This window comes from Periplaneta americana, chromosome 16 (genome assembly GCF_040183065.1).
Source record: "Periplaneta americana isolate PAMFEO1 chromosome 16, P.americana_PAMFEO1_priV1, whole genome shotgun sequence".
Classification (NCBI taxonomy): domain Eukaryota; kingdom Metazoa; phylum Arthropoda; class Insecta; order Blattodea; family Blattidae; genus Periplaneta; species Periplaneta americana.
Window position 1 is genome coordinate 4,659,807 of NC_091132.1, and position 16,419 is coordinate 4,676,225.

Below are 16,419 nucleotides of genomic sequence, written 5' to 3' on the forward strand. Positions count from 1 at the left end.
CAGCAACCGATTCCAACCGGCAGAACAGGACTCGTCGCCCGCCAAACTTCACACAAGAATCCCGGGAGGGGCGGAGCTTACGAGGAATGATAATTCCCGGCCCCGGATTGGCCGATCCACCAACCAATCCCGTATCACCTGAGACAGCCTAACATCTATATAACCCACGACTTTCTGTCCAGACACAACTTCCCTGAAGATGGCTGCAGAGATAGCAGTTGAAAGCTTGGAACATTCCAAAATTTTAACTCGGCTGATATCCCGCGAAAACATATTAGCATTGTACAAGACAGTTGTGTTGTGCAATGGCGAGTGAGATTTCATCAGAGTATAACAGTTGTGTTGTGCAATGGTGAGATTTAATTGTAGTTAGTGAGATTCCATCAGAGTAGGTGTTGTGTTGTGGAGCCGTGAGTGAAATTTCATTAGAGAGTACAGTAGTTTTATGCAATGGTGAGATATTGACTGAGTTGTAGCATACTCATCTTCAAGACATGTATCAATTGTGCAGAAAGTTGTGTGGCAAAACAAGACAAACATTTAGACCTAAATTTCCTGGCAGTCCAGTTCCAACACAAAAAGCAATATTAAAGACAGTGGATAGGTTTAATAAAACAGGTTCTGTGACTGAACGGAAAAGAAAATGAAGACATCATGCACTTACAGAAGAAAAACTTGTTAAAATAAGAGCTGTCTTGGAACATATTCCGTGAAAATCTCTTTCTTCTACATTTTAAAATTATTTTCATATAGGCTAATTTACATATCTGAGTCAACATACCATTTGTACTTCAAAATGACTGTCACGAATATTTAGTATAAGTTCACATTTAATTTATTTTGCATTATTTATTATCTGCATGTACATAATGCATCATGTTTTGTTTGTTGACCTATCGTCCACAAGATAGTTCTGTCTACCGTATTTACATTCTTATATCCATTGTTCAAGAATTAAAACAGAAAATCAATATCCCGAATTTAAAAGAAAACTTACAAATTAAACCAAACCCTTTAACTCTATTAAATACAGAATATAATCTAAATTTAACAGAAGAAATACTGTAATCAGAAGTAAACACTGAAATACTGAAACAATTGTCTTTAGAGACAATTAATATTAGGTACCCTCCACAAAACTGGCTTCATTTATACACTGACGGATCCTTGATCTCCAGAGAACAAGGTGCCGGTGCAGGTGTTACGTGCTGTCTCTTCTCACTTTATAGATCTCTTGGATATGGAACAACTCGTTTTGATGGAGAAATCACTGCAATAAGTGAAAGTCTCAGGAATCTTCTATGCCACATCAATAAATTTAAGAATGCAGTTATATTGTCAGACTCCAAAGCAGCTATTCTATCAATAGTCTCTAAACACACACCTTCATCTCAAACAGCAGAAATAACTAAAATGCTCTCTCAATTATTATCACTCAATAAAAGAATTATATTCCAATGGATACCATCCCATTGTGGAATCCTGGGAAACGAGAATGCGGATGCTTTAGCAAAGAAGGGCAGCACTGCTACTTACAGACCTGTTACTAAATCTATGTATTACTCTGTGAAAAGATTTATTAAATCTACATACTTAGACTTCAACAAACAAAATTTGATAACTCAATCCCAAGGGAAAAAATGGAACTCTCTGCATCAAAATCCACAGTTAATTCCCGATCTACCACGAAAATCGTCTGTAGCTGCATTTAGATTCGCAACAGGCCATGATTGTTTGGCCAAACACCTGCATAGAATTGGAATATATCAGTCCCCTAACTGCCCATTGTGCAACTCAAACCAAGAAATGGATTCGGAACACCTCAAAATCTGTGCTTCAGTGGCTAGTCATGATAATATCTTTGAAAAATATTGGCGTGCAAGAGGTCAAATGATTTTATTGTCAAACGCCTGGCATTAGAAAACAACAACAACAATATTCTTATATTATTCAGAAACTACAAACACATCCTAATCCACTTATTAAACCATAATTACACATAGCATTCAGTGAACAATCAAGTAATGTTAACTTTTCTGCAAAAATCATTGACTCTGAAAGTTTACCTACATGTCCAGCTTACCAGTCTCCGTTTCCAATGGAGAAGATGGTCACACTTCATTTACGTACTCATGTTATACTAAGCAATATTCTGGTTAAGGCAAGGGTCCGTGTGACCTGGAACTTGTGATGACATGTGTCTTTATTGACACCACCAAATAAATAAATAAAATAAATAAAGATAAATATTACAAAACATGATATGAGTCGATTTCAGACCCTTTCATACCATTCGAGAAGTTATTCATAGTAACTTACTTACAGTATAGGCCTATTTTTAACTCAGATTTGTAAATAATATGGAAATAATTTTTAAGTGTAAATAAATTAAGTAATAAATGCAGATAATACGGAAACAGTACCGGTAAGCGTTTAAGCTCACATCTCTTTAATCTGACTTCACAGATCTCAAGTTCCCTATCTCAAAATGTTCTTTATATCCTGCTCCACGACGCAATTGAATCGCACTTTTTAGAAAGGAACTAAGTCAAAATGTGCTACTTTCCTGGAGAGCAAAAGAAACTTATTTTATGAATAAATACCAGTTTACCAGCGCCGTATATAAATATCAACTTGATGTTAAAGATACAAGGAGAGGTTTGACTAAGTGTTTTCATCCGTCAATTAGTGCACATTGAAAGTATTAATCATTTCATCAGTTAAAATAAAAATCGCAAATTTTGACTTAGTTCCTTTCTAAAAAGTGAGATTCAATTATACTAGGGAAACGCACCATTTCATCCTGGACCTCTCGCATGTTATGTTGGTAATCAGTAGAGGGGATAGTTCTTCTAGAGAACTGCCAATGTTTCATATATGCACATGTCACCAAAGTTTAGAGGGGTTTACAGACCACTAATAATTATGTCTACATTTTTATAGATATACGATACCTACTGTAACAGGAAAAAAAAAGTTATGAAAACTAGATTACCGTTACCACAATTATTCTTCGAAACAGCAAGTTGTCAGGAGCCATTTGGAAATAAAATCAGAAACTTTTTTCGTCATAATGGTATATAACACACGAGTGATTCAGTTGTTAAACTGAAATGTGTAGGATATGTTATGCAGGCCTAAAACCATCTATCTTGTACAATTATTAGGAAGGCCAAACATAACCAAGAATTCTACGAAATTCCTAGTGAAAGATAAGGCCTATACAACTCACAGCCCTAAAATAAAATCAACATACTATATAAAATATATAAAGTTTTCCAGGTAATTAGCAACGGACAGCAGGTCTTTTACAAGGTATGTGACAAGTTAGTAGGTTAGTTGAGAGGATATCTCCATATTCCTCGGCCTCACGTGATTTTTACCATACAGTTTTCCGTATTCTTTCTCAAACGAAACACACATGGAAGTAAAATGTAAGACTAACATGATGTTAATTAAATCTTCCGAGTAAAGAATTCATAATAAACCAACATATTATATACCTCTGCATCACTGCTATTGACTCTTGACGACGGTGACTTAAATATTGGACGTTCCTGTGTCAGTATATTAAGTAAATTACATAAACATTCTACATTCAATATTACACTTCTTGTACAACACCAATCTTCTACTTTAGACTGTTTATTAACTTCCGATCAGATCTACCGTATCCGTGTTCCGTCTTCAAAACCAACACAAAAACCATGTGCACCACCACACCTACCTTCCAATGTCGCCAATTTGAATCTTGAAATATCACTATAAAATAGTGGAAAAATCGCTAAATTTATATATCATAAACGTAAAAAGATATTATTTTACCACTATGTGTGTTAAGAAAACTGCCAAATATCTATATCAACAACACAAATTTTATCAATTTTACTCTCTAAGCTAATTTAGAAATATATCAGATCTAGCGAAAAATCGTTGAGTTGGCTACACTGCTACCTTTCAATCTGTCAACCATTTTAGCCAACGTGAATTTAGATTAATGTTAAGTGAAAGTGTATAAAAAATATTCTTAAAATTTATTTTGCAGAGTCGAAAAATATCTATGTTACCTTTGTCTGCATGAAACAGTATTTACACTATGAACAAGGACATCTGTCATGACATACCAAGTGAAAACAATGATCATGTTCCTCCTTGACAATATTGCATTGTGCTCCCGCCGAATGGTGTCCCAGGTCAGGGGCCTCAAACTCTACACTCTAATTACAGCGGTCATCAGCATATTGCACTCTCGGGCTATCGTCTCTTACCGGCAGGTCTCTTACAGCACCAGCGTGTACCCGTGGCTCCTGGCGGGTATAGCCTACTGTCTCCCTTCTGCACGACGCATGGGAGCATATTTTGTTGCACTCCTTGTATTCTACCCATTTCAGCGAATGCTGACGACTACTGCTATAATAATAATAATAATAATAATAATAATAATAATAATAATAATAATAATAATAATAATTACCTTCTGCACGACGCATCGAAGTATATTTTGTTGCACTCCTTGCATCGACGGATGTTATTTATTATTATTATTATTATTATTATTATTATTATTATTTTAATATATTATTTTAACATTATTTCCATTCTTGTTCTCGTTGTCGTTTCCGTTCCCGGTTTACTGGTGAACCAGCCTTAACGTGAATTTCCACTCTCGCGCGCAACCTTCAACCGGGTCCTGTATTCTCGTTTTTTCTACGACATTCGATATACAGCCTATGATCTCTTCTCAATCCTTGTAACGTTGGCTACGCCTCTAATGCATTTCACCGTTCGAGATAATATTTTACTCTGAATTTCTTGGACATGTTTGTAATTATCACTACTACTCTCACAAATTGGGTCTCGCAACTCTAGTAATAAACTTTAACTCACATATAAATGGTACTTTTATCCACTGATAGTGTTGTCTTTAAGCTACAGAACGAGGTACTGCTCGCTTCCGTATTTCAAGACGCAATCAACTCTAAATCATACAGCAGCGCAGCGCCGAGGTCGCTAAAGACGGCCATTTTCATCGCACCCCCTCATCCCTCAAGCATCTGGTCCAACTTGTTTACATATTGTTAGGAAGCGACACGACATGTGTCCTCTATCAAATGTAAATAAATCATTAACGTAGCTCTTATACGTAGTTCCTCCTCGTCCACATCCGAGAAAGGATATAGTTCTACGTGAAAACATGGGTATCTAATGCTTACGACGCATCATTCTCTTCGACCATAAATACACATTGAATTTTATGTGATGTATTTTTCACATAACAAAGCGTATTTTAAAGGAACAATTAAAAAATATTAAAGTTAGGGAAATTATAGTCAAAGTTTGGTGTCATTTAAAAACCTAGTGCATCAGAGCTTTAAAAATGACGTCACAACAGTTCACATGGCCATAAATACACATTGAATGTTATGTAATTTATTTTTCACATAACAAAGTGGGTATTTTAAAGGAATAATAAAAAAAATAAAGTTACGGAAAATTATAATCAAAGTTTGGTGTCATTTAAAAACCTAGTGCATCAGAGCTTTAAAAATGACGTCACAACAGTTCACATGGCCATAAATACACATCGAATTTTATGTAATGTATTTTTCACATAACAAAGTGTATTTTAAAGGAACAATTAAACAAATTAGTTAGGGAAATTATAGTCAAAGTTTGGTGTCATTTAAAAACCTAGTGCATCAGAGCTTTAAAAATGGCGTCACAACAGTTCACATGGCCATAAATACACATTGAATTTTATGTAATTTATTTTTCACATAACAAAGTGTATTTTAAAGGAACAATTAAAAAAATTAGTTAGGGAAATTATAGTCAAAGTTTGGCGTCATTTAAAAACCTAGTGCACCAGAGCTTTAAAAATGGCGTCACAACAGCTCACATGGCCATAAATACACATTGAATTTTATGTAATTTATTTTTCACATAACAAAGTGTATTTTAAAGGAACAATTAAAAAAATTAGTTAGGGAAATTATAGTCAAAGTTTGGCGTCATTTAAAAACCTAGTGCACCAGAGCTTTAAAAATGGCGTCACAACAGCTCACATGGCCATAAATACACATTGAATTTTATGTGATGTATTTTTCACATAACAAAGCGTATTTTAAAGGAACAATTAAAAAATATTAAAGTTAGGGAAATTATAGTCAAAGTTTGGTGTCATTTAAAAACCTAGTGCATCAGAGCTTTAAAAATGACGTCACAACAGTTCACATGGCCATAAATACACATTGAATTTTATGTAATTTATTTTTCACATAACAAAGTGGGTATTTTAAAGGAATAATAAAAAAAATAAAGTTACGGAAAATTATAATCAAAGTTTGGTGTCATTTAAAAACCTAGTGCATCAGAGCTTTAAAAATGACGTCACAACAGTTCACATGGCCATAAATACACATTGAATTTTATGTAATTTATTTTTCACATAACAAAGTGGGTATTTTAAAGGAATAATAAAAAAAATAAAGTTACGGAAAATTATAATCAAAGTTTGGTGTCATTTAAAAACCTAGTGCATCAGAGCTTTAAAAATGACGTCACAACAGCTCACATGGCCATAAATACACATTGAATTTTATGTAATGTATTTTTCACATAACAAAGTGTATTTTAAAGGAACAATTAAAAAAATAGTTAGGGAAATTATAGTCAAAGTTTGGCGTCATTTAAAAACCTAGTGCATCAGAGCTTTAAAAATGGCGTCACAACAGTTCACATGGCCATAAATACACATTGAATTTTATGTAATGTATTTTTCACATAACAAAGTGTATTTTAAAGGAACAATTAAAAAAATAGTTAGGGAAATTATAGTCAAAGTTTGGCGTCATTTAAAAACCTAGTGCATCAGAGCTTTAAAAATGGCGTCACAACAGTTCACATGGCCATAAATACACATTGAATTTTATGTGATGTATTTTTCACATAACAAAGTGTATTTTAAAGGAACAATTAAAAAAATAGTTAGGGAAATTATAGTCAAAGTTTGGCGTCATTTAAAAACCTAGTGCATCAGAGCTTTAAAAATGGCGTCACAACAGTTCACATGGCCATAAATACACATTGAATTTTATGTGATGTATTTTTCACATAACAAAGTGTATTTTAAAGGAACAATTAAAAAAAATAGTTAGGGAAATTATAGTCAAAGTTTGGCGTCATTTAAAAACCTAGTGCATCAGAGCTTTAAAAATGGCGTCACAACAGTTCACATGGCCATAAATACACATTGAATTTTATGTGATGTATTTTTCACATAACAAAGTGTATTTTAAAGGAACAATTAAAAAAATAGTTAGGGAAATTATAGTCAAAGTTTGGCGTCATTTAAAAACCTAGTGCATCAGAGCTTTAAAAATGGCGTCACAACAGCTCACATGGCCATAAATACACATTGAATTTTATGTGATGTATTTTTCACATAACAAAGTGTATTTTAAAGGAACAATTAAAAAAATAGTTAGGGAAATTATAGTCAAAGTTTGGCGTCATTTAAAAACCTAGTGCACCAGAGCTTTAAAAATGGCGTCACAACAGCTCACATGGCCATAAATACACATTGAATTTTATGTGATGTATTTTTCACATAACAAAGTGTATTTTAAAGGAACAATTAAAAAAATAGTTAGGGAAATTATAGTCAAAGTTTGGCGTCATTTAAAAACCTAGTGCACCAGAGCTTTAAAAATGGCGTCACAACAGCTCACATGGCCATAAATACACATTGAATTTTATGTGATGTATTTTTCACATAACAAAGTGGGTATTTTAAAGGAACAACTTTTGAAAAAAATAAAATAAAAAAGTTAGGTGTCATTTAAAAACTTAGTGCACCAAAGCTTTAAAGATGGCGTCACAACAGTTCACACGGCCATAAGTACACATTGAATTTTATGTAATGTACTTTTCACATATCAAAGAGTATTCTAAAGGAAAAAAGATTGGGGGAGGGGGATACTACAGTTACAGAAACTGAAATCTACATGTAAGTTTAGTGTAATTTTATAATCCTATGCACGAGGGTTTTAAAAATGGTGTCACGCAACCTAAAAGGCCACAAATGCGCGTTAAATTTTGTGTAATGTATTTTCAGTATATTGGAGGTAATTTTAAAGGAAAAAGTGTTTGATTATTTACTGGTTTTCTCACCATATTTAACCATTCTCTTGCCTTAAAATGTATGGTAAAACATAAACATTGTCGATAGTGCACATCTCTAGAGAAGTTGTGAAATAGTAGGGTAGCTAACAAGTTAGACTAAGCATTCTAATTAAGTTAATGAATGTGTAAATTGTGTTGGAATGTTCTAGTTGCATTTCAGATATCTAAGTCAAGTCAGAGGGGGCAGATTGGTGGGAAGTAGCTCACCGTGACCTCCTTCAAGAAAACAATCAATAATTAAAACACAACGCGGACATTTTGTTTTTCATGTCCTTAAATTTCATTCTCTATGAAAGGATTAAAGAACGCTCCCCTACAATAACAATCGGTATCTTTTAATAACGGCAAGACTGCAAGAAATGCATAACTGATGTCTTTTAAAAATAAATGTTGCCGCTTCTACTATTGCGTTATTTTTATATGTAGCCTATTCCTTATTTTCTGCAAATCACAAATTCGCCACATAGAGAAGAATGGCAACACAAATGTAAGTGCGTGCTTCAATAGACTGACTGAACACCGACCTATCTTCTTATAATAAAACAGTGGCGTAGCGTCAATGTAAGCTAAAAAGCTTAGCTTCCCCAGTTAATAATAATTTCATAATAAACCTGCAGTTTATGAAGAAAATTATTTATTAGTTTTAATAGAATTTATATTTACGCATTAAATATTGTGATGCGGCAGCTCAGGATGATTTGTGATGCAGCAGTAAACAAGAAGCCTGCACTCACCAGCTTCCAAGCAGACCGGTTTCTTCTGTGTAATCCACCCCGCAGATTTTCCATCCCTTCCTAAGCTACCCTAGTCGCAAGGCTCGCAAAGAAGCTAGCTTTAACATTTAAAATAAGTAGTTTCCGCGTTATCCCTTTTCGTCTAGTTGTGTTCAGTTGAAGTGTTAGTGTGCATTGTGGCTGATATAATAAATAATGAGCGAAATAAGTTCCTGACACTAATTTATACTTGAATTTTTTTAGGACAATTGTATTATCAAAACTGACTTACGAACAAAAGTGTGATTTAAAAACCAAATGACCGACTCCCTTGCTGTCAATGAAGGACACAACCAAAAGACAGACGCATACTTACGTAATGATACTAATATTGTGATTTCTCTAAGTATGACAGGGAGTGAGCTAATGTTATACGTATACGTGTCTATTTGTTAGAGATATGTGTAAACCGTGAAATCATATTTTATTACGTATCATTTGAGGTCATGCCTTATTGGTGTTACTTACGATGTTCCAACCAATCTTCGACTGCTGACTTGAAATTGACTACTATTTATTTTAAGACTGTATTTTTGTAATACGTTTTCTCATATTGCATGAAAGACAACTTGAGTTAGCTTCCCCTACTCAAAATTTCATGCTACGCCACTGTAATAAAACTAGACGGCGAGGGATCTGTATTTCTGGCACACAGAATATTGTGATCTATGTATACTGACAGCTATACACAGGCTTAAGTTTATCATGTGAAACAGAGGTCGCGTGTGATAAGACCAGTGGATCATTTGGTCTGGTCCCGAATATCACGTCAATATTTATACTGTAGTTATTTTGATGCTACATTGTTGACGCTGATACCGCACAATCAACAGCCGTTAAGAAGAAATAAGGCAGAGATACAACACAACTAATGGTCCCACAGATTTCCAAAACTATGAGAGAGCGATTGTTTTTGTTTCATTTTTTTTACGTTAATACGTCTTTGAGGGGAATAGATTTTTGGATTTTGGGTAATTGTTTTTTTTTTTTTTTTTTTTTTTTCAAAATTTGTTTGGTTATCCCTCTTTAAAATTGTATATGACATAATATTATGACTAAACTAATATTATGTCTATTTTAATTTTTCGATTTTCTGAGGAAGGATGTAAACGTTTTAATTTAAACCTAATTTTAAAATAATTACCGATTTTGGGTTATAAAATTGAAAAGGTGAACTAAAAACTGGCCTAAGTCAAAATGACAAGTTATGAGAAAAGTTACAAAAATTGATAAAATAAATTTGACGCTTCTAGTGTTTGCATATTTTTTTTTCAAACGGATCTAAGTCAAAACTTAGGAGAGTCTGTTAAATAAACTTATAACGTACAGTTATATATTGGCTTGAAAAGGATAAATTAAAACGTGATTAAAAAAAAGTCTTAGGACATTTTGGAATCCACTTTTTCATATGTGTATCTTATTTTTCCAATTTATTGTTTAATTTTTCGTGTTTAAAATATTGTAATATATGATCATACTACAATTATCCTATTCATGTTAAGCTTCCTTTTCTCTGCAGGGCCGTAATATAATATATGTATTATATATTATGTATATATATTATGTATTATATATTATGTATTTTTCTTATTGATCCGTAAGTTTAGCTTTTTCACACAAAAGGGACCTAATCTAGAAAGTCGAAATTTTCAGGAATTGTTTCTTTGAATTTTTTATTGGGTTATTTTACGACGCTGTATCAACATCTAGGTTATTTAGCGTCTGAATGAAATGAAGGTGATAATGACGGTGAAATGAGTCCGGGGTCCAGCACCGAAAGTTACCCAGCATTTGCTCGTATTGGGTTGAGGGAAAACCCCGGAAAAAACCTCAACCAGGTAACTTGCCCCGACCGGGATTCGAACCCGGGCCACCTGGTTTCGCTGCCAGACGCGCTGACCGTTACTCCACAGGTGTGGACCTGTTTCTTTGAATGTTTTACATGTAGGTACTGAAACAATGCTTTTGAAATTTGTTTAAATGTTGGAGATTTTTATCTCTCTCACTCTTTAAGCAGGAGGGACCCGAAGGCTTGCACTGCAGCCTGAAGCTTATTGTGCCTACACTCCTGTTCTGTGAATGATAGCCGAAGGGCCGCGCTCTTGTACAAGAACAGCATGCCGCACCGTGAATCGGAGATGTTACAGGAGGTAATGTATTGAACGTCGTTGAAAAAATATAACTTACGGAAGGGGAAAATTATTTCTCAGTAAGGAAACAAAAAAAATTTCAGCGTGAAGTCATGTAGTATACATGAGATGTAAAAATATCAGCTGTCTAGCTTCAACAATTTTCGAGAAAAAGTTCCTTATGTAAGACATGATTTTAACATTGCCAAGACAGGCAATTCAGTGTCCTCTTAAAGTCAGACTGACACAAGGGATACAAGAACGGAAACGTTTGCAGGGAAATCCATTCCGACAATATAACTTCGTAAGTAATAACACGATTGAAGTAAATGTTCGTTCGATCGGGTATACGACTATGATGCGAGCATGACCTTGAGTTGACGTTAAGCTCGTGGCGACTGGCAGCCATTTTGAGCGTGGATGAAAATTTCCGGGCAATATATCTCGAGATTCTGATGTGCTAGCGCGCTGATTTTGGTGCCAAACGAAAGACCTCGTCTAGATCTGTCGATTTAAGCCAAAACTATTTCTTTCTTTTTTAATATTTACATTCCAAATCAATTATAGTAGTGTTACAGTTTATACATAGACATTAAAATGCAACACATAACAGCGCCAATATATGGATTTGTTTATTTACATTTTTTTTTCGTTGTTAACTCTATAGCATCTATTAGTGCTTTATGGTTGTGCTAACAGGTGGAGTTACTTGTCAACAATGTGACGCTGAAACTTGTGTTCTGGTTACTGACCAGCGACAGTCCTGATATATTGTATTTTATATTTTTGATGATTGGTTAATTAATATTAACACGGCACATCCACAATCACACTCACATTCATACAAATAATTCTTTATTATAATAATGTTATCCTTCATTACCGAGCATTTTACAAAATACCTTTTCAATCAATTAGTAGCCTATATTCGTAAAGCAAATCGTTTATATTCAAATGAAGCCATGAATGAATTCTTGCACCTAAGCACAGCTGTCCGGGACAAAAAATTGTATCTTAAGTCAAACATGTCTCGATTCGAAAAATTATTGGAATTTATGTTGGTAGGCCTATAATCGAGAATCACTGATGACAACATTTTATATTAAGGCCGTCGTTTATACGCATATTAATAATTAAAGTGTATGAATAAATTATTGGTGACCACTTTCGAACAGCTGTGTTATCTATTGCTGAGAAAATCACGATTTCTTTTAAATATATTTACACAACCGGGTTGATATCCCGGTGAACCAAAATATGATTTACGCTGGTCAATGATAGCGTTTGGTATGGTAGGCTGCAGGTTTTTGCGAAGTATTACCATTTTCCGTGTCTGAATTTGATTAATATTGTTCCATTCATCGTCATCACTATTCTCGTAGTTCAGGGGTAAGAAGCTGTTGCCTGATCTCAGACTGTCTTGGACATGAGTTCGAATCTCTCTTGCATTTTTCCCGAGATTTTCCCAAACTGTGAAGCGAATGTTAGGTAGGCTAATCCATAGAGAAATTTCGGTCATATCTCATAAAAATATCATCTCACACTGACGCATCAAAGTTACAAAAGTGACTGTCGGCCCCAGTGGTCTAGGAGTAAAGCGCTCTCCTCTAGACCCATGGGTTGCGGGTTCAAATCCGGGTGGGGTCGATATCCTTTTCAGGACGCAAAAATCCGGAGCTCAAGTCCTGCGGCAGTGTCTTTAGGCCGTGTCTCGGAATTTTCAGGAACGTTAAAGACCTCCAAGTCTAAATTAGAACCTCGGGACTAAATTTCCTCTCTCTCGCGTCCTAGTAATATCTTATTTGTATACTAGTTGGCGTTTGAGACGATAAGCTTACCACTTGTCCCTCTGCCCCTGTCGGCAAATAAGAGTAACTAAATTCCTTGTAAGTATTGAAACCTCAGCTAGGGGGTATCCTATGTTCTGACCCCGGAACTTTGGGTTAAATGAATGAATATTCATTCCCGTTCGACGTATTCACTTCTCGTTGCGCGCCTAGACACGCCAAAGTATGCAAAGGGATATACACAGTAGGCCTACGCGCTACTGCTAAAGGTCTACCTATTACAGTAGATAACAGTTCAGACCAGTAAAAGAATTAGTAGTTAAAAAGTATGCACAATATAAACTACTTCCCTGTCCCTGCGGTGGCTCAGTGGACAGATCTACGATTTTTCATTGAATAATCCATAGTGACATTTTTGGCGGACAAAATCGCAGTTGGGGTTTTTCTCGGCGTTCTTCCGTTTCCCCATCATCATTCCGTCAACATTTCTCCATTCCACCATAATTCCATAGCATTCCCCGAATGGGCGACGCACGTAGGGGGCTGGCCTAGGAACGAGGGGGAGTTGCCTGCTCGAAACCTGGGTACGCAGCGAACCTTAGTGTAGTCAGCCGGTGTGGGTTTGGGAATGTGTATAGCTTGAGGGTTAGTGTAATAGATCTTGAAAGATCGCAGTGCTGGGTCATAGGCCCTCCTCCCGAAATTCTATTTCATTCCAAACTACTTACTACTACTACTACTACTACTACTGCTACTACCACCACCACCACCACCACCACCACCATCACCACCACCATTGTTATATTTCACCCATAAAATGACAAATGAAGGGTACACGGGAAAAACGATCAAGGTCCATAAAAAATCGAAATTGAGTTAATAATGCTATCTTATAGTGGAAAGGAAGTACTATCATGTGGTCTAGCTAGTGATAAGAAATCATCGTTCTTGACATTCCACTACGTCAATTTCTATTAAATACACACATAACAAAGTATTAAGTGCTTAAACTTTAAAATTCGTTTTTCTCGAAACTTTCTAAAATATACCTTGATCGTTATTCCCGTGTACCCTTCAAATAGTCTATAATCTCCTTAGATCCCTGATCACATAATTATAGTCTATGGTCAGTGTAATGGACTTTCAAGACAACCACTTCTATCAATTTCATTATACTGCCATCTAGCGACTGCAAAAGAAATCACTTATAACCCTTATGGAGTTGAATGGAGCAACTGCACTTCCATCTAGCAGTCGTTACCAAAAATTCCTTTTCGGCGGTAGAAGCTTTAGTGGTTGTTCTCATTTTTTTATGTTGCCATTTCATAACATGGAAACGGCCAATCTGATATACAGGGTGATTCACGCGGAGTTACCATCACTTACGGAGCATATCCCCGAAGACACATGGGTTGTATTCTCAATATTTTCAGAGTTACACTAATTTGAAGTAGTTAATTTTTTTAAAGGGTAAAATAATATTACAATTAGAGAATGAACTATTCAGAAGTATATTTTCTTTAAATTGGCTATATAGCTAAAAGTGTGTTGTTAATTCCAAAGTTTCTTCGTACAGAATTTTCTTTTTCAATTTTTAATTACAAAATTACATTTAGGCTACCTTACGCATTTACCACAACAAATGTTATAATTATAAATTACGTCATTCTTGTACACTCTTTAAAGGCTCATTCACAATGGAAATTAAACATAACGTAAGCGTTAACTTAACGTTACAGTAAAATCAAGAAGTCATACCATCATTCACGATGGGGACATAAACATAACAGCAAACATACTTGGTAACCATGGAAACATAACAACGACGCCATTTCCTCATATTCTGTCGTATACTTCAGCGCTCCACGATTGTGTTCTGTTTGCAAATCACGTAAGCATAAGCATGAAAGTTTGGAGTTTGCAAACTTTCATGTTAACATCTTACGATAATGTTTATGTCAATGCTTATGTGAATCATTGTGAATGATCCCATTTGGTAGCCTGGGCGCAAACTTCTGTGTTTATGTTACGGTTATGTTTAATTTTTATTGTGAATGGGCCTTAAGAGTAGACTGTATATTAGGCTGCACAATTGAACTGTAAAGAATCAAGTTGCTAGAAGTCATGTGAGCTGTAACAATTGTTGTGATAAGCGTGTTAGAATAATGTAGGCCCTAATTTTTAGTTAAAAAAACTATACAAAGCAACTAAGGAATTAAGAACATATTTTTAGCTTCAGAATACTAGCCAATTATAGAAAGTATATTTATAAATAGTTCATTCTCTATTTGCAACATTCTTCTACCCTAAAAAAAAAATGTTTTTTTTTTTTTTTCAATTTCAAATTACTGTAACTATGAAAATATTGAGAATAGGACACATAATTGTATGGCAGTTTTTGCTCAGAATGTCTTCAGAAATAAGCTTCGTAGTGTCGGTAACTCCTCATGAATCACCCTGTATATGTGATGAGGGCTTAGATCCAGTCTAGAACATAATTGGACTTAAGGTCCTGGGTTTAAGCTATCTATACTGTTTTCGAGTTTTAGTATCTATTTAGAAATAATCTTGCATCAATAATGGAAGTTATATTTCACGTTAGAAATTGCCCTACTACCATTTTAACTTATAATAATTAAACGTATGATTGTTTTCGAGTTCCAAATGCATTGAATTTTAATTATCAGATTCTTACAACATAAGATATTATTACTATTATTATTATTATTATTATTATTATTATTATTATTATTATTATTATTATTATTATTATATTTATTACAGTTCATAATACTCGTATATTGTAACATTGTAAATACTAGAAAAAGAAAAAACCTTGTCGAGCTTCACTCTGAAAATACGTAGACCTACAGACTACAGTCTAGACATAGAAGTCCTGGTTACGCCCAATTATCAGCCATGATTCTAAGGTGGTATTTAGGGAGCTGCGATATTTACTTTTTTTTTAATGATCATGACGACGAATGACAAACATCCTAGATCCACAACACTTTATTTTCGTACCGTAACACTAATAACGGCAATGGATAGTGTAAAAGTGTGTTCAAGGTCGGTACCTACACCGAAATAAATGTCAACTTACGAACAGAATATGCAGTCTTCATTTATAAATAGTGTGGGGACGTCACAGGCATCCCAATCTTCTACGTTAAAAAGCGAAGTGTCTGATTTTAGCATCCCTCACCAACTAACCACGCCTCGCTACTTTCGTTGTCTCTGCAGCAATCACAGCAATGTAACTTCACACTGTCACCTTGTTACTACGCAGCTGCAGCTTGAAAGCAAGGGGAACCCCCGAGACACCATTAAAGGTTGAACTCTCTGCCAACGTCTCAACTCAAAATGTTGCTCATATTGATAATCGAGGTATACCTGATGCTACGGATGCTACAGGCACTTCTATCCGACGCTCATACAAACTGTCAGTAGCGTACGCAGGTTTTTGTCAAGGGGAAAATTATTTACAATTTACATTATGGTACTTTAAATTTCAAGTATCGGTATTATTATTATTATTATTATTAT

General features: G+C 34.8%; 1 protein-coding gene across 2 annotated transcripts in view; it reads right to left on the reverse strand.

Moving 5' to 3' along the window:
* LOC138691017 (uncharacterized) overlaps positions 1 to 16,165 on the reverse strand; it is a 42,026-nt gene extending 25,861 nt beyond the window's left edge. Inside the window, exon 1 of one of the 2 annotated variants that reach the window (XM_069812662.1) lies at positions 15,977 to 16,165. In XM_069812662.1, the coding sequence (XP_069668763.1) occupies positions 15,977 to 16,071 (95 nt within the window). In that variant the 5' untranslated portion in view covers positions 16,072 to 16,165. Of the gene's footprint in view, positions 1 to 3,503; positions 3,731 to 15,976 lie in introns of those variants that run through there. The other variant, XM_069812663.1, reaches the window with a different exon arrangement.
* Positions 16,166 to 16,419: the final 254 nt, after the last annotated feature.